Source organism: Diplotaxodon limnothrissa, linkage group LG20, assembly GCF_057381915.1.
Source record: "Diplotaxodon limnothrissa isolate DT_005_m linkage group LG20, D_limnothrissa_male_GT1.1, whole genome shotgun sequence".
NCBI classification, from domain to species: domain Eukaryota; kingdom Metazoa; phylum Chordata; class Actinopteri; order Cichliformes; family Cichlidae; genus Diplotaxodon; species Diplotaxodon limnothrissa.
In genome coordinates, this window is record NC_140615.1 from 3,780,279 (window position 1) to 3,800,728 (window position 20,450).

At 40.3% G+C, this 20,450-nt stretch overlaps 2 protein-coding genes across 2 annotated transcripts; both read right to left on the bottom strand.

Moving 5' to 3' along the window:
• Positions 1–2,403: 2,403 nt before the first annotated feature.
• Positions 2,404–12,386, bottom strand: acvrl1 (activin A receptor like type 1). Its single transcript, XM_085345358.1, has 10 exons — positions 11,833–12,386; positions 7,039–7,110; positions 5,984–6,220; positions 5,460–5,665; positions 5,250–5,349; positions 4,714–4,860; positions 4,340–4,615; positions 4,002–4,199; positions 3,147–3,277; positions 2,404–3,037 (listed from the first exon to the last, which is right to left on the bottom strand). The coding sequence occupies exons 2-10, from the start codon at positions 7,106–7,108 to the stop codon at positions 2,894–2,896; spliced, it is 1,509 nt and encodes a 502-aa protein (XP_085201484.1). The 5' UTR covers positions 7,109–7,110; positions 11,833–12,386; the 3' UTR covers positions 2,404–2,893.
• Positions 12,387–17,508: 5,122 nt separating this feature from the next.
• Positions 17,509–20,070, bottom strand: ankrd33aa (ankyrin repeat domain 33Aa). The gene is made up of 4 exons (XM_085345308.1): positions 19,813–20,070; positions 19,541–19,670; positions 19,315–19,455; positions 17,509–18,314 (listed from the first exon to the last, which is right to left on the bottom strand). The coding sequence occupies exons 1-4, from the start codon at positions 20,068–20,070 to the stop codon at positions 17,509–17,511; spliced, it is 1,335 nt and encodes a 444-aa protein (XP_085201434.1).
• Positions 20,071–20,450: the final 380 nt, after the last annotated feature.

Consider the following 20,450-nt stretch of genomic DNA (forward strand, 5'->3'; position numbering starts at 1 on the left):
TTATTTATTTTTATGCATGTGTTTCAGCTGCAGGATGAATTAATCTTCAGCAAATATGCTGTGCAGATTGCGTTTATTACTCATAGCTGTACTTTTGGTGAACAAAAATCTATTTAAGGATCTAACTGGGTCAAACTGCTTTTCATTAGAATTATTGCTCAACACTTAAATTCATCAGGTAAAACAAACATGAAACAAAATAACACCTTTTTCATGTTGATTGCTTAAAAACACTTAAAATTTTGACATAAAGTCACAGCTGTTAACACAATGTTCTGTCAAAATTTCATGCTGTGAAGTCACCAAGCTTCTTCATAGGAACGGTGATCTAATGGAAACGGACCAGGAAACCAGTGTGAGTGACAAAACCTTTATCTTATCATGGATTGTGATTTGGATGCAGAACTTGAAATCGCAGGCCCCATGAGAGGAGATGATTCTAGGCCTCCCTGCATTTGACTGGAATTAGATTAGTAATACTCTGCTGCACTCAGATGTTTATCCACCCATATTCAGTGATTGATTCATTATCAGACAAATCCCCCACTGATATTACAGCCATGGGGAACAACATCTGACAAATGTATACTCGTTTGCTGTTCCCTGATCAAAGCGCATGAGGTAAATCTGGTTCAAATCTGCATAAGAGACCATTTTATTGCTTTATTTATATATATTTTTTACTTGATCTCAAATCACATCTAAGCCACTGTATCAGATTTTGAGAGAGAGTTACATCCGTTTGCAATTTCCAGTCCGAAAGTGTAAAATAATCGTGCATCCAAAGATAGCACAAGGTGTTTTGGTCCAGCTCTATTCAGGATTGTTGTCTCTCCTCAGGGACCAAACCTGTCTATACTAATACATTCATCTGCCTCCAGCTGAGAATGTAGCTCAGGAAGAGGTGAGCCAGGCTGCAACCAGGTGCATTAGGGACTTTCTCTGTGCCTGCTTTTATCACCTGTCCTCTTACTAGCACTCTCACTGATCTATCCTTGAGCCTAACTGTGTCTGCACAGCCTCCTCTGTGGCTTTATATCTGTCCATTATCGGCCCTGTCCAATTTATCTGCACATTTCTTCAGCGGGCATTGTCTGCTGAACAAATCTCTCCTGTCTCTACAGAGCCACTGGGAATGATCCCACAGTGAAAAGGAATACACAGAGGAGGAAAACACAGGGAGATGTGAGATGGGCTTCTGCACTCACTGACACACAGCTTGGCCTCTCTGATACTTCAACAACCCCCTGCAGTGTTAAAAATAACCAGCTCCTCATCTGACTGACCAGACAGACTGGGACTTCAAGGGAGTATTATCTCACTGGCATTTGTTCAACAACTAGGAAGACAGACAACACACACACACACACACACACACACACACACACACACACACACACACACACACACACACACACACACACACACACACACACACACAGACATAAACAGATAAAGAGCAAGCATGACAGATGCAGAAAGAAAACATTGGAATGCTAATATTACGCAAAGGGGATGAAGCCGAAAGTCTTATTTTCACCAGTGACCAGGCAACATTTTAAAACTGTTGCACAGTTTTAATTCCCATTGGACATTTCTTATTCTTTTTGACATTCTGCTCCAGTGCTTAACTTTCAACATATTTTCTATGTGTAGTTTTTTTTATGTATGTGTGTATTCATATATGTATGTTCCTCCTTTTGTAACAGGATCTAAAAATTAGTTTGAAATAGAAGTCCTCACATTCAATATTTCCATAAAGGAAATCCAAAGCAGAGAGAATATTGAGGCAATTATTACTCAACTAAATCATTTGACCCAGAGAAAATGTATTCAAACAATACACTGAAGGTCACATGAGAGCTTTTTAAATGTAGCTCCTACAAATTGTAGAGAGACTCTCTAATTATCTGATGAAGAATTTTTTTCATCTTAATTTTAAGATACACTGCAGATAAAATAAAATAAAATAAACAAACAAAACACTACACAAATCTCCCATGTAAGGAGTATGGATTCTTGTTTGTCTGATGACCTCTGCTGGTCAATGTGAGAACTGCAGTAATAGGTGCTTAAAAAAACGTAAAGCAGAAATATTTCCAAAATATAATTCTTTATTTAAGGTATCCATTATTACATGTATGTGAATTCCTTTACTGATCATAGTGGTTGTGATGGTACATTTTAGCCTTACAAAAATGTATGAAAAAAGTTGTTTTTAAAAATTTTTTTTTAAAGCAACATTAACACAGTCTCATTTCTGAATAGTAGAAAACAATATCTCTCCTGAAACATATTTACAATATGGTTGCAAAAGAAGACATCAAATTTAATTCTGTTACATAAAAATGTATTTACATCTAAATATCTCACTGCTTTTATGTGCAGATAATATATGCTTAGTTTAGTTAAGTTAAACATACTTACAGGACAGGTAATGTACTTTCATTTGAGTGTATAAATACTTACATATTTCCTGTCTTATCTGTGGTTTTAAGGATCATTGGTCATTTTGGGAAAATCCACATTATACCTAAGAGAATGATTTTCCATTCTGTCACAACAATGAGAGAGTTAGACAAGGAGTACAAAACTATGTTAACTGTTTTGTGATAATTAAAAATAACTGGCCTAAACCTGAACTAACTGAAATGTAGCTCCCTCATTTATAGAGGTATTAAGTATCATGGTGGATGAATGTTTGCGTTTGCAAAAAATATAACATTTGGTACAAGAGGCTCTAGATGCTTCTACACAAAGTCATATGGTTTTAATATGATACAGACACCGAGTGAGTGATTAGATCAAAATATGGTAATGATATGCACTTCATTTGTTGGAATGTGGTGCAAAATCCCTTCTGGTGTTTTCAATCCAGTTTCCTCGTTTCAGTCTAGAAATCCTGCTTCAGTTTTTCAATGCTGAAGTCGTCGTGGTCCAGTTTGGAGAGAGTCTTCCTTATTCGCAAGGCTGTAAGGCGGGCTGTTGGGTTCTGGTACCAGCACTCCTTCATGACCTTCACGATGGCTGACAATATCTTAAAAAGGCAGAAAAAATATAAAACACCACATTTCCAAAATGTAATTGTACTTTTGCGTTCATTTTTATGTCTACTTGTGTGTGTCTGTTTATGCCAAATAGCCTACTGGGTGAGAATGGAGTCTGTTGTGCAGACTGGGCCTCTGCTGGTCCACACACACCACCTTTTTCATCTCCTCAAAGCTGGGATCCGAGGGCACCAGGTCAAAGAAGGGTGGACGGTAATCTTCCACAATGCCTAAAAAAAACCCCAAAGTTAAACAGTGGATCACTTGTTCCCCTCTTGTCATTCAGTGGGGTGATCAAGCAAAGTAAGATGTCAGAATTATCAAATTAAAAGCCCAGTGAGGTGTCTTGTTGTGAGGGTTATCTCTTCATACATCTGCGGAACACAAATGTGTTTTCATATGAAGCCTGAAAGAGCACACTCAGAGACTCAGACAGGCTGCGGTGGGAGTTTTGTAAAGCATGTCTCGCTAAACAAGAGAACGGGGAGAGATATGAACTCCCTGGTGACTACATTGGGATGGAAATCTGGAAGTCATGCACACACACGCATACACACACACACAGTCATTGGTGCATGGCTGTGTGCTTGCATATAAAAATTGCATGCACGGGCATCTGGACTATGTACAAGTGAGTGCTGACACCAGATAAGACTGTTTATAATTACTGCAGTGCTAATCATGAGAGAGGATAGCAGAGGCAGACACAGACTAGAAAAACACTGGCCTGCTGAGAGACATGGGACTGGCTGCTTGTTCTATATACTCTACAAAAGCAGACAGACGTGTGACAAAGAACTTGTTTTTAACACGCTCGCTCGTGTGATGCATTAGCTTCATAACAAATTTGTGGATATATATCTACATTTGTTTCCTGAGGTTTAATCTAAGGCCAGATTTTTCTGCTAATGGATGGAAAGGCATAACATTAAAAACAGATCACTGTTAACCTACCATTGACAAGAGTCCTGCGGGTAATTTCCCAAAAGACCAGCCCGAGAGCCCAGATGTCAGTTTGCTTATAGGACTCAAAAACATCCACACGGATAGTTTCATCCAGCACCTCAGGGGCCATGTAGCGCTTGGTCCCCACGCGAGGGTTATTGCCCATATCGAGGTAGTCATGGGACTGAGAGTGTATCACTGCTAAACCTGAGGAACGAATGAACACAGAAAAAGCTTTTAATTTACAGTACAATACACACTACAAAATGCATCTTTAAAGAGCTCTTTCTCTAATCACATTGCTATAAACTGTTAGCAGATTTTGTGAATATCCTTGCAAACCTTACCGAGATCAGCGATGCAGCACTGTCCGTTGCGCTTTACCAGAATATTTCGGCTTTTCAGGTCTCGGTGGGCAATAGCTGGTTTTTCCTGGGAGCTAACAATCTCAGTGTGGAGGTGGACCAGGCCACAGGTCACAGACAGACACATCCTCAAGCAGCTCTCTGGGTCCAAGCTGCTGTACTGCAAGAAATCGTAAAGAGACCCGAGCTCATGATAGTGGGTGACGAGCCACAGCTGGGTACTGGAATTCTTGGATGTCATGTCGGAGGCTATGAAACCTAAAAAGCAAAAGCAAACAGAGAAAATGTTGCTGTTTGAATGTTTTTTCTTAAAGGTGCAATTTCTTTTCTTTGGAGGCGAAGGACTGGTATCATACCGAGTATGTTGTCGTGTCGCAGCTGTACAGTATTGTAGATCTCTGTCTCTCTAAACCAGGAGTGCTCATCTCTAGAGGAGAAAATCTTGACGGCGACACTTTCCCCCATCCACGTTCCCCTCCAAACCTCTCCATACCTGCCTTTGCCTACGAACAAAGTGACATCATTAATTGCAAATAAATAGAATAGAATAAAATAGAACAGAGTTTATTTGAACGTGCAAATATAACAAAAATTAAAAGAAAGAAAAACTTCTCAACACGCACACGCACACACACACACACACACACGCACACACGCACACACACACACACACACACACACGCACACACGCACACACGCACACACACACACACACACGCACACACGCACACACACACCCACACACACACACACACACACACACACACACAAAAGTAAAGACATCAAGCTGTCATGAATATCTCTATATCCCATACAATTTTCATGCTCGACCACATTTCCAGAATATAATTTTACTTGTGTGTTCAAAAAAAGGAAGAGAAATGAGACTGACCGACACACTCAACAAGTGAGATCTGCCTGGCCATAGTTCTCTGGACAAGATATGGAAGCCCTGTCCCACTCCCTGATGTACAAAACTCATCATAGATATTCTGGTGAGAGAAAAGAAGACAGGCAGGCATTTAAAATCCACACGTAACAACTAAAAGACAGGAAAGTTTTCCTGTATTCTGTCTGACGTCAGCCATGAAACGTCTCTTACGCCATATGTGGGGTCATCTCCACTGGGGACTTTGAGTATTTTGACATCATGGCCTTCAGCATCTTGTAGTCTGCGGGCTGCACGTCGGAAGCGCAGGAGTAGTATCAGGCCAAAGACACAGGCAATAACAAATAAGAACAGCAGGAACAGGGAGATCCACAGCGCTAGGTAACCAGCTTCTGGGGGTGTCGGTGTCGGGTCCCCATCTGGAAACACAGAAGAAGTCAGGAACATACACACATATAGACACAAAGAAACTGAAAAGATTAAACTCATGAGATAAAATTCAAGTGGCATGACATTGATATGTTCTTACTGACCACAAGGGGGAACCAGCTGCTATCTAAAGGGAAGCTACAGTAATATAAGTGCAAAACAGTGCTAGATGTTAACTGAACTGTGGAGATGAGCCAGAGGCCCAACTGAAATAAGACAAAAGCATTATTTACAGGGACACACTAGCTCTTTGTTTCTTGGATAATGTGATGTTCCAGTATTGAAAAGGAAAGGCTTTAGGTACTGACTTATGTTTGGAGGCACTGTGAAGTTGGAGTTGCAGTAGTCCTCTCTGCAGCACTTCGTAAAGTAGTTGGGCAAGGAGGAGTGGCACTGCAATTTGGTGACCTCACTGAAACAGCCCAACTCCTCATATCCGTCTTTCATCCAGTTATAAAAACAATGTTTTCCCCTGCACGTTTCATTTTTACATGTGCCTTTGTCATTTTTGCAGGCACACAGCAGATCCCCATCATCTGTGGTGTCTGGAAAATACATGAAATCAGCACTGAAACAAGTTGGAAGATGGGGGGTCATGTAATAACACAAATTACGTCCAGTAAAACAAAGCCAAAAACACATGAAATTCAAGTATTCCATCTTTGTTTTGAAAGATAATGTAAAAATTCTAAACTCTACCTCCTCAAATATAATTAAGTAAATAGTTGTTATAGAAAGGTCTAAATAAACAGATACTTTTTATATTTTAAATCGTCATATTTTTGAACTATGATACTAAAAAGGACTCAGTGGATGGATAGGGTAACATATAACTTTAAATGTTAAAGTGTAGCATGTGTGCATGAAAAGCCACAAAACACCTTTTGCTATAAATGTGTTATAAAAAACCCAAAACAAGCAGAACTCTGCAGAAACCATAAATAGTTTACGGTGCTGCAAACATTTTTGGAAGCTAAGAGGAAGACAGGCTGTGATATAGCTCAACCAGCCCTGCAGTTGGCATTTGACTACCTTCACCAGGCACCCGTTTATTCTGCCATTTCACATCTGACAGGTATTGCACAGCCTTCTTGTCTCAACTTGCTTTCTGGAAACAACTACTTATGTTTATGACAACCAGCAGACTGAGCCATCCAGTCTATGTGCAGGCTGCAGATGCAAAACAATACCTATGAGGCGCATTCTCAGTGGGTTCTGCAGTGCAATCAGACCCTTCACATTAGTCTAATCTGATTTAGCGTCAGAACCAAAAATACTCTGTAATGCACCTTTAATTGAATGAAACAAAGGGAATGTCCTCACAGTAGTGAAAATTATTTTCTACATCCGACCGCCAACTCACCTCCATGGATGGCAGACGTCCACAAAATAACTCCAGCTATCAACCCTGTGAGCACAGCAGAGCTTCCCATCTCTGAAAAAGCAGGGAAACCAAAATATTACCAAAAATATTACCAGGTAATGTAATTACATAATGAAAAAAACAATTGGTGATGTTTAATTATTAGGAGCTGTCTCAAAATCCAAAGGTTTAGGTAAAAAAAAAAGTCAGTTGGGTAATTAATATTATGAATTCCGCTTAAATTTGCATACAGTTACTGAACAGCGGCTGAACAGGGGCTAAAGCTCAGACTCTGAGGAGGAAGCAATGAGGTAAAACAAACAGTCAAAGGGCCCAGCCTGTCTGCCTGTGTTGTAATTGCATTGGGTGGGAAAAGGGGTCTTAGGGGAAGCAGGCTGTTCAGAGTGTTTGTGTATGCGTGCTCAGATTATGTGTTGCGCTGTGCTAACCAGGCTCCAAGCCCGCCGACTCCAGGACTGCCCCTGTCGCAGAGTAAATGTTGATGGCTATGCTTCCTGCTATTGAGTGGCCCCACCCGGCTGGCCGGCGAGACTCAGGTCTGCTCATTGTTTAGAGCTGCACTGCTGAGAGTCACGCAATAAGAAGGCATCACATAAAAGTCAGCCTCTCTTGCTCCTCGGACCTCTAACGTTGATAGCAAGGATGAACTTAAACCTGTTAGATTAAACTATTAAAAGTTGCAAAATATGAAATAAACGATGAAATGTGAATTTTAATTTAGAACTCTAGAAACACATTGGGAAATGTTGGAGCAGTGGCATGTTTAGCTCTGTCATATCACCTCCTCTTTTAACAACATGATGTAAGTGTTTTGTTACCGAGGAAACCAATTTTCAGCAAATCAGCAGTTTGAGGTCTCATTTCATAATGTGCTAAACGTTTTCAGTGGGTGACAGAATTGAAGTGCAGTTCATTACCTGGACTCTTTTACTAGAGTGCCATGCTTCAGCTTGTCATAGTATATGTTTATCCAAAATTGGTATGTTGTATATTAAGGTTACAGATGTTCACAGATGTTCAGGTATGTATATTAATAGACAGCATACCATCATGGATGCTAAGGTTTGAACTTTCAAATCAGCCAGTCACATGGCAGCAAATCAGTGCATTTAGGCACATAGTCAAGATGGTCAAGATGACCCGCTAGAATTCTAGTCAAGCATCAGAATGGATGGGGAAGAAAGGTGATTTAAGTGGTTTGAGCGTGACACGGTTGTTGGTGCCTGACTGGCTGGTCTAAGCATTTCAGAAACTGCTGATCTACTAAGATTTTCCCACACATCCATTTCTAGTGTTTACAGAGACTGGTCCAAGAAAAGAGAAAATATGGACCCGGTATCTGGGCAAAAATGTCTTCTTGATGCCAGAGGTCAGACAGAAATAGACAGACTGTTTGAAGCCGACAAGACGCAACTGTAACTCAAATAACCACTCGCTACAATCAGTTATGCAAAAGAGCATCTCTGAATGGACAACACATTGGTTTGAAGCAGATGGACAACCGCAGCAGAAGACCACACCAGGTAAAAATTGGACAACAGAAAATGAGAAAAATGCTGTTTGGTCTAATGAGTCTTGATTTCTGCCGTAGCATTCAGGTGGTAGGGTCAGTTACAGAAAGCGTATTTGTTGATCATGTCAATACCGTTCATGACCACAGCGAATCCAGTTCCCACAGGATAACGTGCCATGTCACAAAGCTCTGATCATCTCACAGTTACCAGATCTCAGTCAAGGGGATTCCCTCTTGGATGTTGTGATTTGCATCTTGGACATGCAGCAAACAATTCCCCAGCAACTGTGTGATGCTATCGTGTCAATATGGGCCAGAATCTGTGAGCAGTGCTTCCAGAACCTTGTTGAATCGTTGCTACAAAATGCTTAAAGCAGTTCAGAAGGCAAAAGGCAGTCCAATTTGATACTAACAATCAGTAACTTGTTAGTATGGGTGGTGAGTGTATTTGTTTTAAATAAACATGAGATTTAAAAGGTTTCTAACCCAACTCAGCAGATAACGGCAGTCACTCATTCAGTGTTGTTTGCACGAATAATTCTAATAATCAGACTGTTTTCTGTTTCCCTTCTCTTTAATTAATTAAGCATTTACTACTGGCTGCTTTCACGTGAGATGTTTATGTAACACGATAAACTGTAGCTACACTAGGAATCACCAAAAGTCAATGTTCAAACTGTGGCACACTCTGCTGTGAGAATTGTAAAAGAAAAGCTCTCAGATTGAAGTCTCAAAGACAAAGCAAGGGTGATTTTGCAGGAGCCACATCACTCAGCATTAGTTCAAGGCTCACTTCAAGTCTTTGGTGTTTAATAACAGGCGCACAGCTCCCCTTTTTTCAACTTTAAGCCTTCACAGCATCTCAAAATTGTAGCTGCAGAAAAATCTAAGTTGCACACACTTGCACATGCTGGCACACTGTGTAAATTACACAGAAGTTATGCTTTAAAAAAGGGGATTACAGAAAAAAAAAAAATCTATCCAACTGCACATGTCTCATAGCAGTTAACCGTTGAACTTTGGATGTGTGGCAGCAGAACTTTCACATGTCTGCTAAAAACCACGGATATCCGCTTTTAAATTTGGCACATCAAGCCACATATTTTACAGGATGTAGTCACTTTGGTGATTCCATCAAATCGTGTCAAATGTCACTGATGAGAAACCAGATGGGTAAAAAATAAAGATGAATATTTATATATGCTTGGCTCGCATTTAAGTGCATCTTTCCTTCAATTCTACGGAAGATCTTCTTTAAAGTTTCCTATACTTATCAAAGTGTCAAATCAAACATGAAACTTATGCTAAGTTAAGATATTTCTGTTTCCTATTGGTTAAAAATATCACACTAAAATGATCTTTATACATTCTTTGCATCTAGGGTTCAAGCTCAGTGCACAACAACCCGCTGCACACAGCTCTGGCACACTAAAACCACAAGCTATATTCTACCAAACAGCAAAGCGCACTTCCTGAATCACTCAGACTGAATGTAAACTGTGTTAAATCTGTGGGTCCAGGAGAAGAATAGGATAAACACAACTACTCCTACACAATGTTCTTATTCTCGGTGGACAACTGACAACTGGATATAATTTTACCATGCACTGGGTCCTAATATGAGAGTGCAGTAATCACAACCTCAATCGTGGGCAGCCTAACTTTATACTCCAGCAAACTTCCTCTCTAAGCTCTCTCCTGTTTGTCTCCATTCTGTCCTAAAACTACACAGGGGAAAAGATCCACTGACATCGCTTCCTGTCATCTACAGAGAGACAGATCTCTCATTCCATCGCGATGACGGTGTAGTTAAGAGCTGGATTGGGAGGAACAGCAAAGGAGTCTCAAACTTCCTTTCTGCTGGGCCTCGTTTCACCCCCCCCCCCGCCCAAAAAAAATGGAGGAAAGTAACTTTAAGCAGAGTTACTGTAAAAGCTTTTATTCTCAGCTTAAACATCACATTCAGTCATTTTAACGTTTAACCTTTGCGTGTAATCCAGTGATTGTCATCAACTGCCAGTAACCTTGGCAGCACTGTGCCTTCTTTTCAAGACAAGCTTGGAAGGATTTATGGCTTACTCAGTGCTCCTAACATGCATACCTACAATAGACGTTGGTCAGAGAATGGAAAAGACAAATGAAATATTATTGTACCTCACACATACGGTGCACAGAGAGTGGCCTTTGCTTCTCAAGAAGAAGAAGAAGGGAAAAAAATGCATGAAGATCTTGGTATGAGTGATGCACCCTGAAGAGATCAGCAACAGCACCCACTTGGAAAGAACCTGTGTCACTTTTACAATGAGCTGCAGCCAAAAGACACTTCCTGTGTGTGGATGTGTGTAAATCTTTGTAAGCAAATGTCACATTCTGCACACTTCAAAATGAATGGACTTTTCACCTTAAAAGATTTGTTAGAAAAAAAAGGTCACAAGGCATATGCCAGTAGTTCAGGAAGTACCCACATCCTTATTTGGGTAAAAATAGCCATGCGTGAAGAATAAACCCTGTGTATGAAAGAAAATCTGTGTTTTTAGTAAGTGTGCAAAGATACTATCAGTAAAGCACTCTTTCTTTTTAAGTTTAGGAAGTGGACCGATGTTTTCTATCAATGTTACATTGAAATAAAATTGCAATACAGTGATACAATTAAATGACGTAGGTGGTCAGTGAATGCTGTTTAACTACTTCAAATGGGCCTACGAATGAGATGAATGTTTCTCATATTTATAAGATATAAAACATAGGATATGTTAAATCCTTATGTTTAAAGTATGAAACAACTACAGAGTGACCACTACTTGAGTTTTAGGACTGACACAGATAATAAAATACCACAACAAGCCACATTTGACACGTAACACACGCAGGGCAGGGAAAAGTAAGCACCTCTAAAATCAAGTCTACTAGACCACAATTTTTGCTGTGGGCTATTTAAATTGTGCGTAGTGCTCAGTTACATAGAAATAAATAAAGGTAGTTCACCGTGTCCTGTGCCACAATATAACAGATTAGCTATGATAACAAAAACACGGCGAGTAATAAGAAACAAATACCGCAGTTAAAATCTGTAAATGCTGTTAATTCTGACTTGAAGATCAGGCCATTTGACACCTGTTCACATCTGGAAACACGTGGATTGATGTAAGCCGCTGTCAAAAGGTAACTTTTAATCCGGTGTTACAGTGTTACAGTGCTACAAGATTCATAATAATAGTTCAGTGAACAGAATAAAAAGAAAACAAACCCACGACCATTACCTGTTTCTGCTCGTGTTGTTTTTGTGTTTTTTAACTTGACAGATGTAAACGCCTCACGTCTCCCATATCAAAGACGGCTCCAAGCGCTTCTCATTGGTCCAAGTTTTGTCAACGATAGGTAGAAGAAAGCTTTACAATGCCAACAGCTTCATTTTCCCTCCGTCTACACGGCCCTAATGCAGATGTTTCCCCTCACAACTCTCATCCTTCGCCGCTTCGATGACGACTAAACGACGTTTTTGAGAAAAGTACGTCCTTTTTTTCCTTCACCCCTTCACGGCCCCCTCGAATTAAAGTTAAAAATCGTAAATACACACACTTCTTAAAAGAAAAAAAGGAAGAAGGGTGGCAGCGTGGCAGAAGTGAAAATGAAAAGGCAGCTGGTTGAGTCCTGACAGGGGGACAAGCTGTAACTATCTCATCTCGGTCCAAATCTGCGCTGATAAACCGAGAACACAAACCGCCGTCTTTTTGGAACCACACTCCTTCCGCTTTCTGGCTGTTCCCCACCGAGTCCTCTACTTACTCACTAAGTAAGAACACTTTGGGTCTTGTCTGCGTTCCTGATTTAAAGCCAAGATTGCAGATTTTTAAATAGTATACAGTTCTGTCCCACCCCTTATTGTCCCACCGCACAGGGTCTGCTCGGCCTGGAATGTGTTCTCATAGCGGTTTTCCTGTTGCTTGCTAAACCTCTCATTTTCCTTTTCCCCTGTGTCTGCGCCGCACCGAAAGGAATGCGCTTCAAAGGCCCCTCTATGATACAATAATATTATTGCAAGTGAAGCCAAGAAGAAGCTAGCGCTTATTTATCTATTTTATCAGCTGTTAAAAATCAAAATTCTGCTTTTGCAAGAGTTCAGAAGCCACTGCAGGGTTTATCCTAAACTTGAGATCAGACTGTTCTCAATACATTTCATGTAACAGATGTCTGGTGTGTCTGTTTTCTTGCAACAACCAATTCAAAAAACCTTGTCAAAAATGTAAATATCAGGTCCAGCACTTCTTCTGTTGAGCAGTCTGTGAATACTCAATATTTAATGCATGATTTCCTGTCCACCTGGTGGCAGCACAAACAGGCTGTCACTACAACAGCCACACATTAGAAAGTTTTCAAGCTATGCTACTGTCCTGCAACTAGTGTATACATCTATCTTTGAAATATGTAATTTTTATTAAATTTCAGTTTCATTTATATAGCATCAAAGCTACTGTCACCCTAAGCTTTATATTGTAAGGTAAAGGCCATACAACAGTTAGCAATAGCGCCCTACGAGCAAGCACCTGGCGAAAGGCAAAGCTGCTTTTTAACAGGAAGATAGAACCAGGATCAGGAAGGGGCGGTGAGAAGAAATAGAGGGAGATGGGACAAAAGAGACACAAGAAACCCAGCAGCCTGGGCCTATTGCAGTATAACTAAGGGAGGTTTCAGGGTCATGGCGATCCATATGATAAAATGCATTACTCTGTTTTGGTCTCTGCTAATTTCTGACAGAAATATGTGACTCTTTAGCTGCTAAAACATGGTTTGTTATGTACTGTCACCTCACAGCATGGAACAATCAGCTGGCTGAGGCCTCTCTGTGTCACCTTTGCATGTTCTCCTTGTGCCTGCATGGATTACCCTTGATTCCTACTACAGTCGAAAGACAGGTTAATTTTAAACTCATCAGTGATGAGTAAATGTTTTCTTGCATGGTTTCTCTGTGTTAGCTCTGTGTTACACTGTTGGCTTGTCCAGAGTGTATCACCAACGCTTGTATTTGTGATAGGCCCTGACCCCAACATGGATAAACAGTTTAAAAAAGCAAGGCTTTATGAAACTGGTTGTTTTGGCAAAAAAAGAATGCAAAGGGAAAATATGAACATGCTTGATTTTATCATCATTTTCACTTCTAATTACCACATTGTAATGTTTTTCAGAGAACAATGGCTAGCAAACCTAGCTCGAGATTCAGAGATATGGTGAAAAACATGATTTGACAATGAACAACTAGAGCAGATTGTGGACGAACTCAGTGCTTTCAGGGTTGTTTGGACAATGGGGCACCTTGATCGCTTGAGTGTTGAGAGTTAACAGACATGTTGAACTCTGCATATGCATCTTTATGCGTCATGCAAGTCAAACTTTAAGTAGCAATGAGCAAAACAAATTGTTAATGGAAGGTGACCTTAAGACATATGTTTCCTTTAAGAAATATATCCTGCTTCTCTGGATGTCTAATGTATGTGGTGGGAATTACTGTGTGGGTTACATGTCCACTCAAGCTGGGTACAGCATATTTGTGGTCAGCAGTCATTGTGTGTCTTAAGTGGCAAATACATTGCTGCCAGAGAGGCTGCACTGTGTGACATTACTTCCTTCAACAGCGCCTGAGAGAGATGTCTTCATGTCTGTAATATGAATTCCCCTCCTGGTTCCCAGGCGTCATAATCTCTCCTTTTTGGCTTACGGCAGCAGACACAGCTGGAAGCTCTCACATCAGCTGTCATGTAGAAGAGAGCAAATTGTTCTTTTTGAATTCAGCAGTTATATTTTCTTTCCCACTAATCCCAGAGGTTTGAAGAGCTTGTTTCCTCTGGGATTTTCTTAAAGAGTCTGTTTTTTGAATAATCTAGAGTACAGGAAGTGTTAGTTGATTTAAAAAAAAGAAGCAAATTGTTGATAAAGAAATGACCTTTTTGACTTGCTCATTTATATCTTTGAACAGCCAATAACTTAGCCACAGACAGCATGGTGCACACAACACATAAGCTAAAATGTTGTGTTAACTTTGGTCATAGTTGCCTTTACAGGGTGGTACTGCGTTCTGAGAGTTTTGCTGCTGAACAATCCAAACACCCTGACCCAGTTTATGTGTATAAAGATGTGTGTTTACTGCTTGAGTCTGCATAGACATGGCAAGAGTGTTGTTCTTTCAGTGAACTCTAGAGAGGTACTTATTTTAAGCCTGACCTCAAGTTCCCCTCTGAGGTGGGGAAGTTAGCCACAAACGTGACAATGTTCCGATTTTGTTTTTCTGTTTAGCTGCTAGTTCATTGCTTGCTCAATAATCTTCAAAATGAGTCATATAAAACACAATCAGTTTGTTAGGCATAAGATAAGATTGATTTTATGTTATCACCCATGAAAGCTAATTGTTGTGTAACGATATTGCACAGCGGATTAAAAGATTACAGGTCAGAGTTCAAAAGTCATGCAGTGCCACTGCAGCGAGTGCATCACGGGCTTGCTTAAGAAAATCTATTTAACTTCATTGTGAAAGTGTGATCAAGGTTACGACACGGGGCTCGTCAGTCACATGCAGATCAGGCAGGAAAATGTTGCCCTGGCGGTGAGTCCCTTCTATATTTTTCATGAAACAAAACTGCAAGAAGGGGAACGTACCCGTATAAAAGAACTGTTACGAAGGTAACCTTGAATTCTTTTCCTGTTCAAGTACTATGCATCGCCAAATCACCACTATTCCCAGAATTAAATCCCAGTTTGCTTATGGTTCTGGTTTGGAACAAGCTGGCTGCTGACCTCAGGTCAGTTCTAACTCTGTCTACAGTCAAAAACAAACTTAAATCCTTTTTATTCTCACAGGATTGTATTTAATTTCTATTTTATTAAGGCATAGTAGATCAGGGTAGTTTAAAAATATTTTTACGTTAAACATATTGAGTCTCTATGTGTTTAATAATCAACATTACATCAAGCGTGATATGATTTTAACACAGACCTTTTTCACAGTTTCTGAAAGCAAATTGATGATAAAGAGGACATTTTTGACTTGCTCATTAATACTGTTGAATAGCAGGCACAATAGGCCTACATATGTGTTTATCTTTTACGTAAAACACATGTAGTTAAAGTGTAATCAAATCACTGCAGAAATTAAATTGCCATTGCCAAATGGTCACTATGTGATGACACCAAACACTAATATTTTGTCAGTAATAAAGACCAACACACAAACCTTTGCAAAGGTCAGTCAGTTTATTCCAAACTTACACACACACACACACACACACACACACACACACACACACACACACACACACACACACACACACACACACACACACACACACACACACACACACGAACACGCAGACACAGTTTCAGTTTTACAGACTTTATAAAGATGTTGAAGACCTGAGCTTTTTGCATCTCTTGTTTTGACTTTAAATGACCCCAGAAATGATTGTCTAAATTTTCACCACAATGTATCTAATTATATATAGTTTTCAGAGAACACAATTAAACATATTTAGCTGTATTTGGGATATTTATTGCAGTTAAATGCATGATTTATTATTTATTATTTTAGTTCGTTTATCTATAAAGAGAATAATTTAAAAAATCCCAAAATTAAGCTATAGTCCACAACAGGTTTCTGTTCTTGAATATGCAGTTTGTTATTCTGATGATAATAATATGCTTATTGTATATTTCCCTGAATAGCAACAGTACTCGTTTTCAAATAATAATCGATGAAACAAACAATATGAAGCAGCAGGCTGAAGATTTCTATTTGCATCCCACTGAGCATTGTTTTCCAGTATGAAAGAAGATGCTTCAGAGATGGCTCTGTTCCTTTTATAGTATCACACTCACATCATTTGCGTGACACAGCAAAACACAAAAAAGAGCAAAAGAATCACAGAAAAGATGACAAATTAAAGGAAAACCTGAACCCTTAGTCCTTGCAGTTACATTTTGCAGGCATGGCTTGGGGTTACTTGTCTCTGTACACATTTGATACTTTTGGAATCTGCAAGGTTGCAGTGACTGCTTTGATTATCAGGGAGAGTCCTTGCAGATGTTCACATATGCCTCCAGTATACCTTTTTAAGAGACATTAATAGTGTATTAAACCTCCACTCAGGGGATGCTGGGTCCTTGTCATGGCTCACTGAGACGCTTAATGGAACTGAACCATAGATAACACACTTGTGCTTTCCATACGGCACAAACTAAAAAACATCTGTAGTAGTTGGTTTGTTGTAATACTGCTACTGCACAAACTGTGCATTCTTCCTTCAAGCAGAAGAGAAAGTAAAATAATAAGAGCAGCTACTTGTTCATGGTTTCTGCAGCTGCCATGCACAAGTCTGTAAGGGAGTATATTTCAGGTCTAAGAGGGGATAGAAATCAGTGTTCCGAGTCATCATAATTATTCCATGATGGAGCATTTCTCACTGATTTTTTCCTTTAATTTGTAGCTTAAATTATTATTTTTTTTGTGGTTTTTTTTTGGCCTTTCACGGTCTTTGATTAAATGTGACTTTGATACATTCCCTGAAGGCATCTGATCACATACAGTTGGCTATGGGCTATTTGGTTATATTGCAGTGAAATACCACAATGGCACGCTACTGAGAAGTTGTTCATGAAATGAAGATGGGTAAAATCCTTTTATAGAGAAAAATAACACCATCGCAGGTGTGTGCAGTCAGTGTAATTGCATCCTCAAAAAAACAATTCACCCTTTCAGACAGGAAACCAGTAAACCACAGTCTCTGGAAAACCAGATTCTATTTGGTTAGCATAATTTTTCAGCTTGTACAAAGATGCTGAAAAAAGCTATCCAGTGCATTTTCCAGATCAAGGTTCACCCATGTGTTTCCCTTGTCAGCTGCTCACTTCAGAACTGTTTTGCTAGAAAGAAAAAAATGGGCGTTTTCACTTCATGAACGTTTGGACCCCTTGGATTTTTTCTGTTCCTCTTTTTCCTTTTCTTGCTTTTTCTTCTCTCTATTTTTTTCCTCCTTGGCTTCCTTGTACTTCCAGACAGGAGGTTCCAGGTAACCCTTTTGCCTTTTGTTCTTTTTCTCCTTCTTTGGAGTGCGCTCCCCAGATTTTGTAACTTCAATTTTGGGAATGCAGTCTGAGGGGAAGATGCTGTTTCTGTGTGCCATGCTGCGGGGGATGAAGCTTTTCATGCCACCTGTTGGTGAGCTTTGCCTGCACTCTGAGTCTTGGCAGCAAGAGGTCAGTGATACAGAGGTGGCCGACACAGGTGAAGCTGAAGTGATGGAGCCATTACTGTGAGACACCATGCTCTCCTCCAGTTCCTTGCTGCTGTGCTTGTCAAGCAGTTCCGGTACAGCAAATCGTCGCTTGCCAATCTCTGGGGGGCTGGTGGGACAGAGTGGACGGCAACCAGTAGCTATCAAGGGGCTGTGGATGCTTGTAGTCATCCGCACCATGTGGTCCATGACCCCATTGTCTTGGGGGTCATGTGGGAAGCTGAAACTAAGACTGTCTTTTAAGCGCTGCCTCAGCTTCTGACCTGCTGTTTTGGCTGCAGTGGCCTTTGCCACCAGTAGCTTTAGCTCAGGCCACTCAGGAATGTAGCTTTCACAGAACTGTTCTGCAATAGGACGAGTTTGCAGGCAACGCAGTCTGTTCAGAGTCTCAAACCTTCCTGTCCTAAGAACCCAGTCCTTTAGACCTTTCCCCTGGACGAGGTCGACTGCATTGATATCTGCACCTGCACACCGAGGAGAGAAAACAGTAGAAATGTTGAGTGGGAGGAAATCAACTGCCGTCAACTCAGCGTAACAACACCACCATGTGGTGATTTTTGGAGCACAGGTTATTAGGTAGATGGCAAGCATCAGTATGGTGAGATGGGACAAAAATAGCTGGGAATACTTTTTTTTTAACTGCATTATTTTTTTATTTTTAAGTTTTACACCTTTTCATATTATATTACAGTAATTAAGTAATAGAAAAACAACGAAATAACAAAAACCTCTGGTGTTTTTCTGCTATTTACACATTTGTTTTTTACAATATAAACCCAAAGAGTCATGCTGAGAGATTTCTTTATTTACTACAGCAACATTTCTTTATGTTGCTTATGTTGCTAAACGTCTTTACACTGACAGAGGGTATACTATAAAAGTAAACAATAAATAAAACTGAAGTAACTGAGGTGATCTGGCCCACCTGAGATCAAACTGGCTGTATGTGGCCCACAGTGTAAGATGAGTTTGACATCCCAGGTTTAACCAATTTCTGGCTGAAGACGCTTAGTCATGTCTACTCAGGAGACTTTGGAAGTCTACTTGGCAAATAATCAAGGCTTTAACTGACCAAATATACACACAGATATTTTTGTTGCACACTATGAACACAGATGGATTATAGATTAATGTCTGACATCATTAAACTTTAAATAGAACGTGGACTGAATTATTACAGAGCTTTCTTAAATGTGTCCCTGCACAGTTCATACAGGACTAATCTCTGTAGTCCAGAAAAAAAACCAGATTAGTTGACAGATCGGATGTCCGGCTTTGCCCTCTATATTACATATATAGGACATTAATAGATTTGTTATACCTATAAGAGTTTAATTGCAATCACACCAAACCAAATCCTCTACATCTGAGGTGTACATCCTGACTCTCCATGTGGGCTTGACATTCGGTCACAGGTGAGGGACATTGTTAGAAGATTTGATGTAGAAAGACATCTAGACGTACCATGCATTAGCAATGCGGAGACACACTCTTCTCTGCCTTGTAGGCCTGCCTTGATGAGAGCTGTGAACCCACGGGGGTCCCTGATCTCAGTGTCCACACAAGGGTAGTAGTTAAGGATATAGTTCAGGATGGTGATGAAGCCTGGATTGAAAAGATTATGTTATGTTAATATTCTATGATCAGCTTAGGAATTGATGTTGAAGTCATCTGATGTCTTCAGATGTACCTGCTTGGGCTGCAATCATGACAGCAGTGTTGCCATCATTGTCTTGATGGTTGATGTCTATTAATGGGCATGTGTGAAGCAAGGCGACGATGTCCACAAAACCCTTGGACACAGCCAGCATCAGCCCATTCTGAGGGGAAGAAGATATAAATAAATAGGCCTATTATAGATGCTGAGGTTACCTTTCTTCATTAATTGATTTAAAAAAAAAAGAAAAAAAGTCATTGTCATAGTACCTGTGTGGAAAAAATGAGAAGTGACATTTATCTCACCCTGCCATTGATGTCTAGCTCCATGACCTCATCTTTTGTGACTCCTCTCTCCATGATGCTGCGCAGGGATGCAGTGTCATTCTTGGCACAGGCCTCGTACAATGTTTTAGCCGGCTCTGTTGATTTTCCGTCCCTTTCATAGATGGGAAGCACGGAGTCGTCTGAAAGCACACTGCCCGAGTCAGAGTCATCCAGGAGGATCTCTGAGTCGTCAGATGGGCCACTGCCCAGGTGTGGGTCGTCATTTGCAGCAGCCATTGGAACCCCCGCTGACTCTGGTCACACCTGGGTGTCAGGCCTGCAGCAGAGATCCCTTATCTTAAACAGAAAAATGTAAATGTTGTTATCATACACACGAAATGAACACAGTTCACACAATTATTTTCCGTAGCCACATATATAGGTTCAGATTGAGCAGACAGGTGTTTGTTGTTGTAGTTAAAGGGGGATAACGTTTTTCAAAAAAAACAATGCATAAACCACGAGCAGCTTAGAGTTCATTTGCAGTAACGTTACCTTCGACAGATGTGCGAAACACTGAAAGCGCTTTTCCGGGTGTACACACATTATGTATGCACACAAAACTGCGTGCACATAGTTTGAAATGTGCCGATGTCTATAATTCGTTTTTCCTTTGC

Bases quoted from the DNA above. Each gene is read 5' to 3' on its own strand.
- ankrd33aa (XM_085345308.1), bottom strand. From the start codon at position 20,070: ATGGCTGCTGCAAATGACGACCCACACCTGGGCAGTGGCCCATCTGAC. The intron at 19,671-19,812 runs GTGAGATAAATG...TCTTCCCCTCAG, and splicing joins AGCTAGACATCAATGGCAGG to AATGGGCTGATGCTGGCTGT. The intron at 18,315-19,314 runs GTACGTCTAGAT...CTCGGTGTGCAG, and splicing joins CTCCGCATTGCTAATGCATG to GTGCAGATATCAATGCAGTC.
- acvrl1 (XM_085345358.1), bottom strand. From the start codon at position 7,108: ATGGGAAGCTCTGCTGTGCTCACAGGGTTGATAGCTGGAGTTATTTTG. The intron at 5,666-5,983 runs GTCAGTACCTAA...CTGTGTTTCCAG, and splicing joins CACAGTGCCTCCAAACATAA to ATGGGGACCCGACACCGACA. The intron at 4,861-5,249 runs GTCAGTCTCATT...CTTTGTTCGTAG, and splicing joins CTCACTTGTTGAGTGTGTCG to GCAAAGGCAGGTATGGAGAG.